The 18,204-nt window shown below is 43.3% G+C and overlaps 1 protein-coding gene across 1 annotated transcript in view; it reads left to right on the forward strand.

The window, feature by feature from the left end:
* Nucleotides 1-17,894, forward strand: part of LOC137436894 (syntaxin-5) — a 57,929-nt gene extending 40,035 nt beyond the window's left edge. The window contains exons 8-11 of the mRNA XM_068131104.2: nt 391-475; nt 4,419-4,495; nt 7,726-7,844; nt 16,824-17,894. Coding sequence (XP_067987205.2) covers nt 391-475; nt 4,419-4,495; nt 7,726-7,844; nt 16,824-16,983 — 441 coding nt within the window. The 3' untranslated portion in view covers nt 16,984-17,894. The remainder of the gene's footprint in view (nt 1-390; nt 476-4,418; nt 4,496-7,725; nt 7,845-16,823) is intronic.
* The last annotated feature ends 310 nt before the right edge of the window (nt 17,895-18,204 follow it).

Raw genomic sequence — 18,204 nt, forward strand, 5'->3', positions numbered from 1 at the left:
TTGTAAGCATACGCAGCGTTAATGTGGCTTAATGATTCAATGAATGAATGAATGATCGTTTTAAGGCCATTTTCCCCGCTAGAGCGGGGGTTAGCCTTGCGGGCCCCATGACAATCATGGTTCCCTATTTGAGGCAATGTTTTTTTTTATGGCCGGATGCCCTTCCTGACGCCAAGGGGGGAGGGGGGAAGGGCACATGATTCAATAAATTATATAATTATTTGCAGCTGTTTACAGCAAAGGAATGAGTAAGAGAAACGGCAGCAAAAGCTTACCTGGTAACGTAAATTGTATTGTGTCCATTAAATTTACCTGGGCTGCTTTGTTTTACCTACAAATATGCACTCTTTGATTACTACAATTAATTCTGTATTTTTTATTTACTTCAAGAATTTGAAGCAAGAACAACACAGAAAAGAACAGTTCTTCAATCATTCAAGCCTGGCTGCATCACCTGCTGCTGATTACAGGCGTGGTATGTTTGCTCACATAAACTCGTACCGTACTATTTCACTCGGTTCATGAATGCCTCACTTATTGTACTAATGGTATTTGTATATAAATAAATTTTAATCGTTTGATCCACGTTTTCATCATCGGTTCAGTTATGACCAATTTTGATACGTATGCCGCCGTGTCCACAAGCAACGGCACCTTTTTCATTTTCATGCAATTTATGAATCACACACATACACACACACACACACACACACACACAACAGGCATTTTAAGGCCATTTTCCCTGCTAGAGCGGGGGTTAGTTTTGCGGTCCCCATGACAATCTTCTCCATTTGCCCTATTTTGTGCATCTCCCCTTGTTAACCCCTTGCCCGCATTTCTTCTTCCACCATCTTTAGCCAAGTCTTTCTCGGTCTTCCCCGTCCTCTACTTCCTTCTACATTCATTTCCATCACTCTTCTCAACCAGTCACTTTCATCCTTCCTCAACACATGACCAAACCATCTCAAACTGTTTCTCTTCACAGCATCAATCACAGGCTCTATTCCCATCATCTTTCGCAATTCATCATTTGTCTTCCTCTCTCTCAACGATACTCCGCACATACACCGAACCATTCGCATTTCCACCCTTTCCAACCTTCGTTGCTGCTCTACGTTCATTACCCATGTCTCGCTCCCATAAATCATAACACTTCTCACACATGCATGCAGCACACACCTTTCCCTTCAGCTTCAACGACACTCCCCTCCTCGTCAGCACGCCACTCAGTTCCCGAAACTTCTTCCATGCACATCCCACTCCAGCAACCGTTGCCGAGTCTGATCCACCTTCTCCATTCAGCATGTTTCCGAGGTAGCAAAATGTTTTCACACCTTCCAGCTTCAAGCCGTCACATGCACAAATTAATACAACTACATTTTAAAATATATCTTTACACATTTTGTTTCCTTGTGAAACTTCCATGAATGAAATGTACAATTTAATAAACTCTGCCCTCTTTGCATTGCTGAAGGAGCTTTTGTGAATAACTGAGGACAAGGTGCATGTGCTGTGAGTCAGTCAGTCGGTTAGTAATCATAGAAGAGCAAGAACAACGAAATTCAGGTTGAACAAAACAACATTAGAGAGGTGAGAATAAATAGACATGGGATGGACAATATTAGACAGGTGTGATCAGTGTTGGACAAGGGGAGGCTGAGCTGCCATTTTGAGGGACCAGACGTGAGGCTAGACCTGAGGCAGAAGTTTTGTTCCACAAGCTGCAGAAAAGAGGGACGGATGAGTAAAGCTGGACAATGTACACTTGATGAAACAGACAAGATAGGATGTGGTTGGATGGAGGCACTTGTGGCACATGATGCAGTTGAGGGATGAACAGCTGTGATGGAGTACAAAATGAGCCGACAGAGATCCGGCACGGTTGATTAAACAGCAGCATTTCCTGCCAATGAATGCCTCGTGTGTCGTGGTTGACTTCTTGGTGCCAACGAATGATAATTAGCCGTGTGGAGGATTCTCAGGTGCCACCTGCGGTGGCCTGCATTAAGATGCCAGTTTTCATGTATTCTCCGCAAGAAAAGTCATACCGTAAAACAAGGTGATGTCAAGCTAATCCAAGGAAGAGACTCCAGTTAGTGGTTGGTAAGAATAATTGATTAGCCAGGTGATCTGTCCTCTTCATAATTCTGACGATGACGCTTTTTTGTTCAGGGTTGAGAGTTGTTTTTGAAGGAATTGTCCAATTTTATAATCTCTCCGGTTGACATAGATCCAGCGGCAGCCTGTCTGTTACAACTTGTCTTCACATGATAGCACAGTACAGAGAGCTACAATCGACTCTCACCAATTTGAATATCCAGCAATTCAACAGCATCTTTATGTAAATGATTCGCACCGGCCGATTTGAATGCAATGAACGAGAGTACACCGATGGTTTGTATTATTTACATGTATTTCCGAAATCTGTTTTTTGAGCCACCGTTTCAACTGTAATGCAGAGTTTATTCTGTTGTACTGAATACTGTATCATTTACCCCAACCTTAGTTGAGAGAAATATATTTCCGGTATAGAAAGTGACTCCAAATGTCATGCACGAGGATGCCTCCCTCCGGTAATATATCGATGCAAGGTCATTATGCGCCCTCTTGTGGAATACTAGCAGGGCTTCCCAGCGTTTCCCGGCCTATTTTTTTTGTGGGGGCCTAAAATATTTCCCGACACCCACTAAGCAATAGGGTCCCTACATCTACGATAGTGATAAAGAAAAAAAAAAAAAAAAAAATACAACTTTTCAAAAAACAAATATATTTTGCCCTAAAACACTTCTTGGCACTCACTTTGATGGACCTCCTGAAGGTTTGCTGAAGATCTGCTCAGCCACATCTGAGAAAAATGACACACACACACACACACACACGACGGATGTGAGGTAGATACTGAGACCTGGCATGTCTCCGTTCCATCTCCTGAAACCCACCCACGTATGGAGATAGCAGCCAACAACTGCACACATACACACACACACACACCTGTTATAGTATACATTATTCCCATGCCTGGGCTGGTGTACCTGGTTGTCACCTCTCTGTCTCCTTAACAGATCCAGGTGCGTGCTGTCAATCTCGTAGGGCATAACAATTGGCATCATCGTTGGAACCTCTTTCCATCAGGCATTCTGTAGAAACATTAAGTCTGTTCTCCAGATATCATGAAAGGTTCTCTGAAGAGCATACATACCTTCGTATGTTACACACACACACACACACACACACACACACACACACACACACACACACACACACACACACACACACACACACCAAGAGTGTGAAGAATCTCAGGGGGAATGAGGCAGGAGATAATTTCAGAGCACCTTCCATCATATCTGTAGAATACATATACATTTGCATCCCCAGGGCCAACACTGTTTCATGCTCCTCTAGCTGCTCTACTCAGGAAGTCTTTGACAGTGTGCTGCTTTCCCCCATCCTATAACCTTGTGCAATCCAAGAGGAATAGTAACAAATTTATTCTGATCTCTCTCTCTGTCTCTCTCTCCCTCTGTCTCTCTTCCTCTCTCTCTGTCTCTCTCTCCCTCTGTCTCTCTCTTCCTCTCTCTCTCTCTCTCTCCCTCTCCCTCTCCCTCTCCCTCTCCCCCTCTCTCTCTCCCTCCCCCTCTGTCTCTCTCTCTCCCTCCCCCTCTGTCTCTCTCTCTCCCTCCCCCTCTGTCTCTCTCTCTCCCTCCCCCTCTGTCTCTCTCCCTCTCCCTCTGTCTCTCTCTCCCTCTGTCTCTCTCTCCCTCTCTCCCTCTCTCTCTCCCTCTAAGTTCCCATTTCAAGGATGAGAAATGCTTCCATTTATTGACGTTTATATTTAACTCCCACTGAAGGTGGATGGAGGTTATGTTTTGACCGCTGTCTGGCTGTTTGTCTGTCTGTGAACAAGATATCTCAAAAAGTTGTGGATGGATTCGGGTGAAATTTGGCAGAGAGGTAGTGTATGTGACAAGGACGAAATGATTAGATTTTGGTGAAGATTTGGAATCGGATCCGGCTAATGTAATTTATTAAGTGATTCTTCGCCATTGTGATAAAGGGCCAAAATGATATATTAATAGCAGGATATCTCAAAAATTTATTGGCGGATTTGGACGAAACCTGGTGGACAGATTGGGTGTGTGATGAGGAACAATTGGTTCAATTCCAGTGAAGATCTGAATATGAATTCGGATATGAGATTTATTTAATTTTTTGCGTGATTCTTCATTATTGGGAGATCGGGCTAACACCGATACATAGCACGATATCTCAAAAATTTGTGGACGGATTTGGATGAAACTTGGTGTTCTGGTTGGGTGTGTTACAAGGATAAATCGATTTGATTTTGGTGAAGATTCTTTGAAAAGTAGTTGTAACCCATGCATCTGTGGTTGTTTGTACCACTCCATCACAAACAGACTGGAATGCTGTGGGACAGGTAAACATCGATATGGACTCGGGAGCAGCACGTCAGATGCAAGGCCAAATAACTCAGGTATGATGATGTTGGTGTGAGGCTTGTGATTCACCAGTTTCATTCGTAAACTGGTCTCACGGGAGACCTCTGAGTATGAATGTGTTGATGTTGATTAAAAGGGAATCGTTGCAGAACGTGTGTGTACTTTCCTCACAGCATACCCATAACACGATGAACGACTGCTGCGAAGTGGAACGCGAGTTAGCTTTTTACCTCCGTCACCCAAGCGAAAGCTGGGTTTATCATTTGGTTCGCTTCTGTTTGTCCATCTGTCCTTCTGTCCACCAACGTCAGTTTGATTGAAGAACAACATGATTTCAATTGAATGTTGTATTTTGAACATTAATTGGAAAACAACCTTGTAGTTTAGCAATACCGTAGCTCTGAATTTGTCCCGATCACATTTGCACAGATGAGTATTTAAGTCTATCTTCCGGCCTGGCAGTGAAACAAAGTAAAAATCATTCAAAACAGGAAACTTCCTGTTTTTAATGATGTCATGAAGGATACAAACAACAGATCTGAAGAACTAATGTGACATGTTAGATAGGGTGGTGTAATGGACACTGTAGCAACGGCGGTGACCTTCCGAATTTTTTTTTTTTTGTTACAACCTTTAAATTCTTTATTTTATTTAAATAGAATTAAATTTAACTTTACACTTAAACTAGTCGATGTCTTTTTTTTTTCAATGAAAACATAATGGGGTTGTCATCAAGGATTTTCCTTTGTCATTTGACATGGAAAATGCATGATCATTGCATTGCTTGGAGGTTTCTGGAAGAATTAATATTTAGTAATTTGAAATGATTTTAACTGGTGATGTCAGTGGCACGGTTCGTGACAGTGGCATTCGCGGATTCCTCATTTGCAGTTTCGTCATTTACTGGATATCGCAGTATTCAGACTGGGTACGTTTTTTTTTTTGGTGCAATTTCTTCACGAACCGGCTGTCCATGCCTAAAGTCAATTTAAAAAAAATTTTTTAGTACTTGCATTATTTGCTAACTGGTATCCCCACCCAGGTTGTATTATCCTCTTCAAATGAAGTATCAAACGAGCCCAGCTTCGGCGTTGTTCGACTAGCGGTCTTGTTTTCACCCCTCAGCCCAAATTGGGCTAAGGGGTATTGTCACGGGCGTCATCCGGGCGTCCGTCAACTTTTGGTTTCCGTTAATTTTGAGCAGAATGGCTTGTCTGATTAAATCCATTTTTGCAGTGTGTGTTGGGGTTGAGTAGAGGAAGGTTCATTTCGAAAATGGGCGCGCTGTGATTTTCAACATGGCCGCCACGGTAGCCATCTTGAAATTGGTTTCCATCAATTTCGAGCAGAACGGCTTGTCCGATTAAATCCATTTTTGCAGTGTCTGTTTGGGTTGGGTAGAGGAAGGCGCCTTTCGAAAATGGGCGCGCTACAATTTTCAATATGGCCACCACGGCAGCCATCTTGAAATTGGTTTCCATCAATTTCGAGCAGAACGGCTTGTCCGATTAAATCCATTTTTGCAGTGTCTGTTTGGGTTGAGTAGAGGAAGGTTCAGGGGTGTGCTGCGATTTTCAATATGGCCGCCACGGCAGCCATCTTGAAATTGGTTTCTGTCAATTTCAAGCAGATCGGCTTGTCCGATTAAATCCATTTTTGCAGTGTGTGTTGGAGTTTGGTTGAGGAAGGTTCCTTTCAAAAATGGCGTGCTGCGATTTTCAATATGGCCACCACGGTAGCCACCTTGAAATTGGTTTCCACCATGCATGGGCTGAGGGGTTACGCCCGCTTTGCGGTGCTATTTATTATGTAATGCAGTGATGGTGACAGATTTCCAAGCAGATGGTAGATGACTGAGCGTAAATGATAGGGTGTAAAGGGCTGACAGAGGATGTGCAAGAGCAGCAGAGTAGGCTTTTAGGGCATGTGAGCTGATGTTTGTCGGTCCAGTGGAGGAGTCAGAATCGAGGGTTGAAAGAACCTTCTCCACCTTCTCAGTCCAGGAGCAGTTTGGTATGACAGTGAAGGATGGGTTCTGAGAGTGAGTGGTTGGGGGACGAAAAATTTGGAAGCAAACACAGAATTCAGGCATTCAATTTAGAATTTAAACAATTTAATTCCAACAATTTAGAATTTAGGTTGGACAGGCCTTCTCACGAGCGGAGTCAGCTGTGGTGCCATTCAAAGAGAGGGAAGGGATGGAAGGAGAGCATACTCCAAAGATTGACTTAACAAGGCACCTCCACTCCAGGTTTTAGAGGAGGAAAACAGGTTTGGAAGTTCATTCTTGAGGTTGGACAGATGTTATTTTCTGCTCTCCTGAGAGTGGATACACACTTGTTGCGGACTTTTTGGAATGCACTAAGAGTGCCTTTGGTCGAATTTGCCTTCCAGGAAGAGAAGGCAAGTTGTTTCAGAGCAACTGCCTCACCACATGATTCAGTGTACCATGGGTGGGAAGAAGTGTAGGATAATTGAAGGAGAGAGAGAGAGAGAGAGAGAGAGAGAGAGAGAGACACACACACACACACAGAGAGAGAGAGAGAGAGAGAGAGACACACACACAGAGAGAGAGAGAGACACACACACACAGAGAGAGTCACAGAGGGAGATATAAATATAGATAGACAGATAGATTCTGTGGAAGAATTTCCAGGTGCAGTTAACATCAAGGGCAGTAGATATGGGAGACCAGTCTTGGAGAGAGATGTCTGCTTGCAGTCTCTGCCAGTGACCTGCGAGACTCACTGGCACGAAGGCAGCTTTCTGAAAATATCCAGAAGGATGTTTACTCTCACAAGCATATGATCGGATGGACCAATTGGAGCAGAGGAAGAGCAGGAGACATTTGTGGAAAAGTTAGTCATCACTACGTCCAGAAGGGAGGATTTGCCATTGGGAGAAATCCGGGTTGGAAAGTTCATAGATTGAGTCAGACCGAAGGAGTCACAAATCCCTTGAAACCCTTCACATCCTATGGTTTAGAGAATCATGAAATAATGTTTGAGTAAACGTAAGATATTTACCTTGATTCACTAATTCCCAAAGTGTTTTCTGTTTTGTTTTTGTTTTTTAACACCAACCTGTGCTCGTACAAAATTTTGACCTGTGCTTTCAGATTACAATGATCAGTTCCAAAGTTGTACAAACTGTTTTGATGTTGATACCTCAAATCAAAATGTGCTTTCGCAGCTCGAAGTGCTGCAGTTTCATACATCCAAATGTCCTATTATTCATGCATTGCTGTCATGTGACTTGCCGACAGGTTGCTGACAGAGAATCTGTGGGGAGCATGAAGACGATGGAATCGACCATTGTGGAGCTGGGATCGATATTCAACCAACTGGCCTACATGGTTAAAGAGCAGGAAGAACTGATCCAACGGTGGGATCTTTATCTTCTTTTATTGTGTGCCAAAGTGAAATGTATGTTTTTCCGATAAATTAGTATGTTTTAATCTTTCATTGTTTGTCTTGATCTCTACGTTTTTCAGCCCACGTTTCACTTTCTTGTGAACTTTCAGTTTGAATTTGGCTGTGAAACTTTTGCGTTTTCTCTTACCTGTACTGACAGCAGACATTGTACGGCGAGGACTTGTAATAGTACGGATTATTTTGTGGAATGATATAAAATTTTACAGCCTGCAGGGTATTTATACGTTTTTAATGGATGAACAGTGTGGTTTCCGGTCCATCGGTACCGGAAACCACACTGATTTTTTACACATTGGTACAGTAAACATTAATTATTACAACATTTTCTCAAGATATTCATTTTGATGTCCATTGGTTATTTACCGCAGTTGTATTTGAAAAGAGCCGTTTGTTGGCCCTTGACAACAAAGCCGTGTCTGTTTTTTTTTTTTGTTTGTTTGTTTTTTGTATACAACATTGAGGCTCATGTAAGAGCTAACATTAATGACAAAAAAAAAACAAATGGACACAAGACATTATAAAGGGAGTGGGAGACAAGATGGGGAGAGAGGGGGAAGCACACAAGTACAACATTTGAGAGCAGGGACCTCGGGAGATCTGAGGGAGGGAGAGGGCGTGGGAAAGTGGGGTGGGGGGGGGGGGGGTGGGAGGTAAAAACCACATGGACACAGCTAGGACTTCCAGGCAGGAAGTCGGTATTTCAGAAAAGTGTATCTGGGGTGAATTAACAGGGGTAGAAAAGATCAAGGTTTTGGATGGGGGAAGATGAGAGATGGTGGTGAACAGCTGTTTTACAGACCTGGAGGGAGGAGTGGAATTGAAGAGAGTGAGGGAGTTTGTTCCAGAGGCAGGAGAAAAGAGGAATGAAACAGTGAAGGTGAGCAGAGAGTCTTGATTTTGGCAGTTTCACCAGAAGAGGGTTGCTGGCAGATCTTGTGTGACCTGTAGGGGTATTTGGGGGACAGGGCTGGGGGAGTGGGGGGGGGGGGGTGAGGCCAGAGAGGAGTCGGTAGAAGACAGAAAAACCATCAACCTGCCTGCGGTGAGTGAGTGAAAGGCCCTCAGAGTTAGCTTCATCGCGGGAGATTCCAATGATTCTGAAAGCTTTGGTTTCAACAGCGTGAAGCCGAGCTCGGTGTGGGGCAGGAGCACCAGCCCAGGGGGGAGAGCAGTATTCAATTGAGCTGCGGATGAAAGCCTTGCATGTGGTGAGGAGCTCAGGTGTGCCAAGGAAGGACTTCGCATGACGGAGGATGCCCAGTCGGCGACTGGCTTTGGAGGCCAGCTTGGAAATGTGGTTTTCCCAGGAAAGATCATGGCAGATCGTGAGACCCAAGAGCTTGAGTGACAGAACTTCTTGGAGGGGATTGTTGACAAAGTAGATGGGATGGTTGTCCAGATGGTCTTTTCAGAGAGACATCGTGAGAGTGTGAGATTTGTCAGGATTGAAAGACATGTTCCTCTTGTTTGAACAGTCTGTGATTTTGTCCAGGTCTGCAGAGAGTGAGAAGGCTGCAGACTCCTGATCTGAGGGATGAGATATGTAGCGGCAGAGAGTGGAGTAATCAGCAAAGAGATAGCGAGGATTTTCCAGAGAGTCAGAGAGATCATTGATGAAGACCAGAAAAAGCACAGGGCCCAGAACACTGCCTTGGGGAACTCCAGCTTGAACAGGAAGGGGAGATGAGAGAAATCCATTCAGGGCTACAAGTTGACTACGCCCAGAGAGGAAGTCCGCAAGCCATGCGTGGAGATTTCCATGGAAAGCGAGCGGGGAGAGTTTGGTGAGCAGAGCGGGGTGCCAGACCGTATCAAAGGCATGTGATATGTCAAGGGAGACAGCTCTAATTTCCTGTTTGGCATTGAGGACCTCCATCCATTGTTGAGACAGCAGAAGCAGCATGTCCAGAGTAGAATGACCTGGTCTGACTCCAAATTGATGATCAGAGATCAAGCCATTGGAGAAGAGGAAGGATTTGATATCCGAAGCAATGATGGATTCCATGACTTGGCTGATAATTGGGAGTAGGCTGATTGGTCGGTAGTTGCAAGGATCTGTTTTTCCACCTTTTTTGTGTAAAGCGCTAATGTTGGCTGATTTCCAAGCAGATGACCTTGAGCAAAAGAGAGGGTGAAGAGAACAGAGAGAGGGTGTGAAAGAGTGGAAGAGCAGGATTTTAGGACCCATGGGCTGATGCCATCTTGTACAGTTGCAGAATGAGAGACGAGGATTGACAAACTTGTCCACCTTGTCAGGAGAGAAGGTCACAGAGTCCAGGAGCAGCTGGATATGACTGGGTACGGTGGGTACAGAAAGAGACTGGTTTGGGACTCAAGATTTTGAGGCAAACACAGAGTTGAGGCATTCAGCTTTTTTACGTGCAGTGTCCGCTGTGTAGCCTTTTGAGGTAAGGGAGGGATGGAAGGGGAACAAACACCAGAAACAGATTTGACCAGACGCCATCAGGACTTGGAGGAGGGAGACAGGTTTGAGAGTTCATTCTTGAGTGTGGAGAGATAGTGCTTCCTGGCACTCCTGAGGGTAGGCACACGCTTGTTCCAAGCTTTGTGAAAGGAAATGAGATTGCCTTCCGTTGGATTTGCTTTCCAGGAGGCGAAGGCAAGTTGCTTGAGGGCAACTGCCTCACCACAAGATTCCGTGTACCATAGACGGGAGGAAGGGTATGAGAACTGAAGACTAGGTGAGATAAATCTGTGCATGAGAGAGAGCTGTTTACTTTGGAAGAATTCCCAGGATGAGTTGATGTCGGAGGCAGTAGAGATGGGAGACCAGTCCAGATGATTGATGGCTACTTGAAGGCCATGCCAGTTGGCCTGAGTGAAACGCCAGACTCGTCGGCGCTGAGGAGGCTCTCTGAGAATAGCCGGAGAGATGTCCACTTTAACAAGCATATGGTCAGATGAACCGATTGGAGCAGAAGAGCAGCAGCAGACATTTGCAGGGAAGTTTGTCATAACCAAGTCTAGAAAAGAAGATGCTCCTTTGATTGATATCCGGGTCGGGAAATTGAAAGATTGTGTCAGTCCCAATGAGTCGCAGAAGTCCTTTGCTGAGGTGCCATGGCTGGTGAGAGAGGTACCCACACCTAGCCAGCTGGCATGATGACAGTTGAAATCACCACATATGAGGAAGAGAGAGTTGGGATGAGTAGATAGAAGTTGGTCGATGTTATCAGACAGTGAGATGAAGATGGAGTCATCACTGTTTGGTGGTCAGTACAACACACATATGAACAAAAGGTGTGAGCGAAAGGGAAGCCGTAGCCAGAGGTATTCCTGGGGGTGAGGTGGAGAGAAGGCAGTGCAGGGAGAGTGAGGAAGAGAGTTTTTGATAAAGATAGCAACCCCACCACCAGGAAGAGGTTCAGGTCTATCATACCAGAGGAGGGAGTAACCAGGGAGAGATATTAAGGAATCAGAGACATCTTGAAGGAGGAAAGTTTTTGTTAAGCAGATCAAGTCTGGTTTGTCTGAAGCAACCTGTATGGAATGGAGAGATCAATCAGGTTTTAGCGAAGGCCCCAGATGTTTGAGGGCCATACCGTTAAGGAAGAGGAAGGGGGAGCATCGGATATAGGACAGGGGGGGGGGAGGGGAAGGGTAGGGTAAGATGAGGAAGAGGAGCAGGAGGTAGGGAGAGCTGTTGATAGTGGGTCAGATATTTCAGAAGAGCTAGGAGAAAGGGAAGGATGAGGAGGACAAAAGGTTTGATGGTGATTGGATGAGGCACATTGGGTTGTTGTTTGAGGGCGAGCAGAGTGAGGAAGAATGTTGGAGGAGATGGAGGTAAGAGTTGGAAGCAGGGAGGCTGCTTTGAGGAGGAGGAGGAGGAGGAGGAGGAGGAGGAGGGGTGAGAGGGGAGAATTGGAGAAAAAAAGGAGGGTGGGAGATTTGAAATGGAGGGGTGAAGGGAGAGTTTAGGAGGGGAGGGGTGAGGAGTGAGTTTAGGAGGGGAAGGATGAGTTTGGATTTTAGAAAGTGTTGGACGATTCATGGAAAACGAACATTTATTGCAAAGTGAGTTTCTTGTGATTTTCAAGTCAGAGATCTGTTTGAAAACGTTGGAGGAGGGGTGGAATGCAGGTGAGTTTTGGGAATGTCGGAAGGAATAACTGTAATAGATTGAATTTTTATTTGAAATGAAGAGATTTGGTGAGCAAATCGAAAACAACATTTTAACGAAAAAGAAGAAAAGTGTGTCATAATATACAACAGAAAACAACACTTCAGGGGAAAGGTTAAACATTTTTTAAACTAAACCGTGGAAACTATCTGGGGAAATTCCCAGATAGTGAAATATAAGTGAGGGCATGAAGGATTCCTAAGGGGGATTAAGGATTCCAGCACTGGTTCAGAAGTAGGAACAGAAGAATAGGAGATTGACAGCCAGGAGAGCAGAGAGCGAAGGAACAGGGAGGTGTATAAGCAAATGTGTTAGTACGGGAGGAGAGGCCCACTTTTAAATTCTTCGTCAATATATTTTTTTGAAGGTTAGGTGAAAGTGGATCAGAGGAAGAAGGATAAAGTTGAAGAAGTATGGTGAGAACTGGAATTGGAAAGGTGTCTGCTGGAGAGGATTGAGTTATGAAGGAAGGAGAGAAAAAAAAAAAACGGGTGGGACGAAACACGTGGTTGAAGAACGAACGAACACTGGGAGAGAAGGTATATATATATATATATATATATATATATATATATATATATATATATTATATATATATATATATATATATATATATATATATATATATATATATATATATATATATGTATATATATATGTATCTATATATGTATATATATATGTATCTATATATGTATATATATATGTATCTATATATGTATGTATATATATATGTATATATGTATGTATATATATATGTATATATATATGTATATATATATGTATATATATATGTATATATATATGTATATATATATATATATATATATATATATATGTAGAGTTTTTTTTCCTTTTTTAAATTAAGACTTTAAACAAAAGGCAAAATGTTCGGGGAAGTATGGGGTGAAAAAAAGACTGGAAAAAACAGTGAGAGAACGAAAGTAAATGGACCACAAACGACTGCCGAGAGACAACAAAGTCTTGAGGCCTGAAAAATGCGGCAGGAACCAACTGACGATTACACACAGATATGCACGATTTACACCGATATTACTGGAAATAAGGAGATTGCGTATCTTCCAGTCATGTGGAGAGAAAAGTGGGGGTGTTCAGTTACCAAGCAGTTAGCTAGCACTTGCCAAGCCTCGTTTTATCTTCCAGTCATGTGGAGACGAAAGTGGGGGTGTTCAGTTACCAAGCAGCTAGCTCGCACTTGCCAAGCCTCGGTGTATCTTCGGTCGTGTGGAGAGGAAAGCGGGTGTGTTCATTTACCAAGCAGCTAGCTAGTGCTTGTCAAGCCAGCCGTTCCTTAACGGTTTGAATGGAATGCTTGCTTTAGTGCTTGAGCCACTTGGCGAGTGCTCTTCAACAAATTTGGCAACTGAACACACACCTGGCTTGTAGGGTATACTCATGTGCAGGTTGTACACCATATGACCAAATGTATATGGACACCCAAACATCACACATCTCATTCCAAAATCATGGGCATTAGCATGGAGTTGGTCACCCCTTTGCTGCTATAACAGCCTCCACTCTTCTGGGAAGCCTTTCCACGAGATTTTGGAACATTGCTGCAGAGATTTGCTTCCATTCAGCCACAAGATCATTTGTGAGGTACTGATGTTGGGTGATTAGGCCTGACTCTCAGTCGGGGTTCCAATTCATCCCAAAGGTGTTGGATGTGGTTGCGGTCAGGGCTCTGTGCAGGCCAGTCAAGTTCTTCCACACTGATCTCGACAAACCATTTCTGTATGGACCTCACTTTATGCACGGGGGCATTGTCATGCTGAAACAAGAAAGGGCCTTCCCCAAACTGTTGCCACAAAGTTGGAATCACACAATTGTCTATAATGTCATTGTATGCTTTCGCGTCAAGATTTCCCTTCACTGCAACTAAGTGGCCTAGCGCGAACCATGAAAAGCAGCCCCAGGCCATTATTCCTCCTCCACCAAACTTTACAGTTGGCACTATGCATTCAGGCAGGAAGCGTTCTCCTGGCATCTGCCAAACCCAGATTCGTCCGTCGGACTGTCAGACGGTGAAGGGTGATTAATCACTCCAGAGAACGCCTTTCCACTGCTCCAGAGTCAAATGATGGCGAGCTTTACACCACTCCAGCCCACACCTGGCATTGCGCATGATCTTCGGCTTGTGTGCAGCTGCTCGGCCATGGAAGCCCATTTTATGAAGCTCCCGACGAACAATTGTTGTGCTGAAGTTGCTTCCAGAGGAAGTTTGGAACTCGGCAGTGAGTGTTGCAACCGATGACGGACGATTTTTACGCGCTACAGCACTCGGTGGTCCCGTTCTGTGAGCTTGTGTGGCCTACCACTTCGTGGCTGAGCTGATGTTGCTCCGAGACGTTTCCACTTCACAATAACAGCACTTCCAGTTGATCGAGGCAGCTCGAGCAGGGCAGAAATTTGACTAACTGACTTGTTGGAAGGTGGAATCCTATGATTGTGCCACGTTTAAAGTCAGAGCTCTTCAGTACCGCCTGTTCTACTGACAATGTTTGTCTATGGAGATTGCATGGTTGTGTGCTTTATTACAGTGCATTCATAAAGTATTCAGACCCCTTCACTTTTTTCACATTTTGTTATGTTGCAGAATTATGCTGAAATCGTTTAAATTCATTTTTTCCCTCATCATTCTACACTCGATACCCCATAATGACAAAGAGAAAACAGGATTTTAGAAAGTTTTGCAAATTTATTAAAAACAAAAATCTGAAATATCACATTGACATAAGTGTTCATACCCTTTGCTATGACACTTGAAAGTTAGCTCAGGTGCCTCCCATTTCTCTTGATCATCTTTGAGACGTTTCCACACCTTGATTGGAGTCCACCTGTGGTAAATTCAATTGATTGGACATGATTTGGAAAGGCACACACCTGTCTATATCAGGTCTCACAGCTGACAATGCATATCAGAGCAAAAACCAAGCCATGAGGTCGAAGTAACTGCATGCAGAGCTCAGACAGGATTGTATCGAGGCACAGATCTGGGGAAGCCTACAAAAATATTTCTGCTGCATTGAAGGTTGTGCTTTTGCTTTTGATTCTGTGCTTTTGATCTGTGCTTTTGATTCTGTCTGGCACTTCGCCCAGATTTTCAAACTGACCAAATTATTTCTCTGGTTCTCTCCTGCACTACCGATCATATTTGTGTGCACTCACAAGCGGTGGGTTATTTCAGATGGAATTCTTTCCCATGCTCTATCTCTCGAGGACAATGTTCTGGGCCAAATGCTGTTCTTGACCGACATCAATGCATGTCTTCGTATTGTAAAATCCATTGCATCATGTTTCGGATGACTCCAAAGTGTGCAGAATAGTCCTGCACCTCTCCGCTTTACAGGCTGTGGCTGTTTTATTCTCTGCTGATCTCGTCAAAATAAACAACTGGTTATCTTCCTGGAACATGTATTTTCATGCAAAGATGATCAATATTCTCACCTTCTCTCTCTCAATTGGTAGTGGCAAACATATCTTTAATTATTTCTGTCATCCTCCCGGAAAGGAATAGTCTCTGGAGTTCTGAGGCCTCATTATCAGATATCACCTGTCTTGGGAAGATATTATGTCTAATCTGCTCTCCAAAGCAGTCCACCCACTGATGATTCTCTGCAGAGCTAAGTTCTGTGTCTACCATCCACAGCTTATAATGGTGTATAAAGTCTTCATCTGAAGTGTCATGGAATATGCCTCCCCACTGTGCACTGTTGCTGCTCCTTCCGATCTTACGATAAAATCCTGTATCAGGCTGATTGGCAAACACAAATTTAATGCACTCTTAAAAGATGAACAGCACGATTGGGAAACGCACATTTAATGCGCTATTAGAAGATCAACTCGACACCTCATCCATGACAGCCTCCACGAAGATTTATATTAGAACGAGCAGATTCGTCAAACGGTCACGGACTGTTTAATCCCAATATGAGGCCGTTCAAAAATGACGTAATGCTATTTTTTAGGGAGCCATGTGCTGTGTGTGCTGACAGGCTTGATTAAACCTTCGTAATATTTTTTATTTGACATTGATTATATTATTGGGGTCGCTCATCATGAGTAACACTCACTCCAAACAAAGACAATGGAAATCTGACCCAAAAATCCCAGGCAGTATATAATCCATCAGCAGAGGCATGTAGGCCTGATCTCAAGCCCACTAGAAAACCAATATGGCGGCCATATTTTGTTTGGGTACCCTGGCTATGGTGGGTGGAGTCGAGCAAACAAATGTGGGTGGGGTCCGACAGCTGTCTGACCAATACTAATAATAATACATTTATTTTATATAGCGCTTTTCAAGAAACCCAAAGACGCTTTGACATAGTACGTAAAACAAAGACAAAAAAGACAAAAATACCTAATTAAATAACCAAACAGAAAGGAAGGAGAAGGAGAAGAGACAATGCCCAACAATGGGTGGGTGCACAATGCACAATTGGGTGCACAATTCAAAAATCGACCCCCAACAAGAACCACAACAATAACAACAACAACAACAACAACAACCACAACAACAACCACGAGGAACTCCTGTAGATGTGTGACAAAAGGTAATATAATATATTGAGTTCAGATGCTTAAAAAAAAAAAAAGGAAAAACAATTAGAAGAGACAGAATCTTGTCAGAATTGACTTCCCATTTTAAGGAAAAATGGTACATGTGCAGTATCTTTTTAACCTATAATTTTGCCAATAAGGTTAAATGCTATTGATTGATTTATTCTTTTTGACAGTTTCTCTCTTTGCTTTTGTTCCCAGGATTGACGCTGGAGTTGAAGATTCCCATCTCAATGTGGATGCGGCCCATACGGAGATTGTGAAATATTTGCAGTTTGTCACTGCTAACCGACGCTTTATGCTTAAAGTGTTCCTTGTGCTCATTGTCATATTTGTTGCTTTTGCGATTGTATTGACCTAATTGTTTGTGATTTGGTTTGGTGTGAACAACTCATAATTTAAATATCATAACCAAATGCATCTTGATCGTTTGAAAACTTGGTGATAATAGTTCCTGCAATTAATTTAGAGATTCTTTTTGACAATCTCTGCTTACCTTGGCAAACAACACTCCAGAGGCATAGCCAGGAACTTTGGACAGGGGGTGGGTGGATGAGGAGGGGTGGTGGGTATGCTGAGAAGTGGGGTTAAGCAATTGGGTCTGTCTGGCTGTCCACAAACATCAGCTTATGATCGGGGAACAACTTTATTTCAATTGAGTGTTATATTTTGAACACCAATCGGAAAACGAACCTGTAGTTAAACAGTACTTTGGCTCTGAGCTCCTCCCCAATCGAGGAGTGAGATAAAAAAATTTTACTTTGTGTGGTAGTCAATCATTCCAAACAGGAAACATACTGTTTTTAAGGACTCGATAAAGGACCCAAACAACAGGCATGAATAACGAATGTTATGAAAGGTGGGGTAAAATCCGCTTCGTCAACTGCAGTAAACATCCCAAAAAATAGATTCCACAACCTTTAAGATGTATATATTTTTTATTTCAATTGAATTATATATTTGAACACTGTAGAACAGAAGTCACCTTATTGGCACTTTCAAAACCCTTCCGTTTAGCTGTACGTGGACAAAATATTGCGGCGTTTTACATCGTCTTGACCAAACAAATTTGCTGCCCGTGTCTCATTATTATTATTATTTTTTTCTCAAGGTAGTGCAGGGTAGGCTGTTCTATTAACTCTGGTTGATATTGTAATGGAACTGGTCTTGTCCAAGCGGACTGGGCTCGGTCTCACCAGAGATAAACTCTGCAGGATGAGCCTTCAGCTGGAAGCAATGGAATAAACGTGTGGGAATAAATATTATTTTTTATTTGGCTTGCGGTATGCTTATTTTTCTCCCCAGTTTACTTGAACGTGCTGGAGGCATGTCCGTAACCCAAATAGACAAAAGTACAGGTTTTAATTTGTAACGAGGTGCGGGCACGATACGATTTGGCATTCCTGAACAAAGGAAATTATCACGGAAATGTGCTTATTCTAATACAAATCCAGCTACGCCTAATTAACCTAATCCCTAACGACAACATACACGTATGGGAGTGGTACAAGACAATAAAGAGGGAAAAAGAAAGAAGATTGGAGATGGAAGAGGGGGTAGGCCTTCTCTCCCCTTGAGGTGC

This window comes from Myxine glutinosa, chromosome 11 (assembly GCF_964187855.1).
Source record: "Myxine glutinosa chromosome 11, kmMyxGlut1.1, whole genome shotgun sequence".
NCBI lineage: Eukaryota > Metazoa > Chordata > Myxini > Myxiniformes > Myxinidae > Myxine > Myxine glutinosa.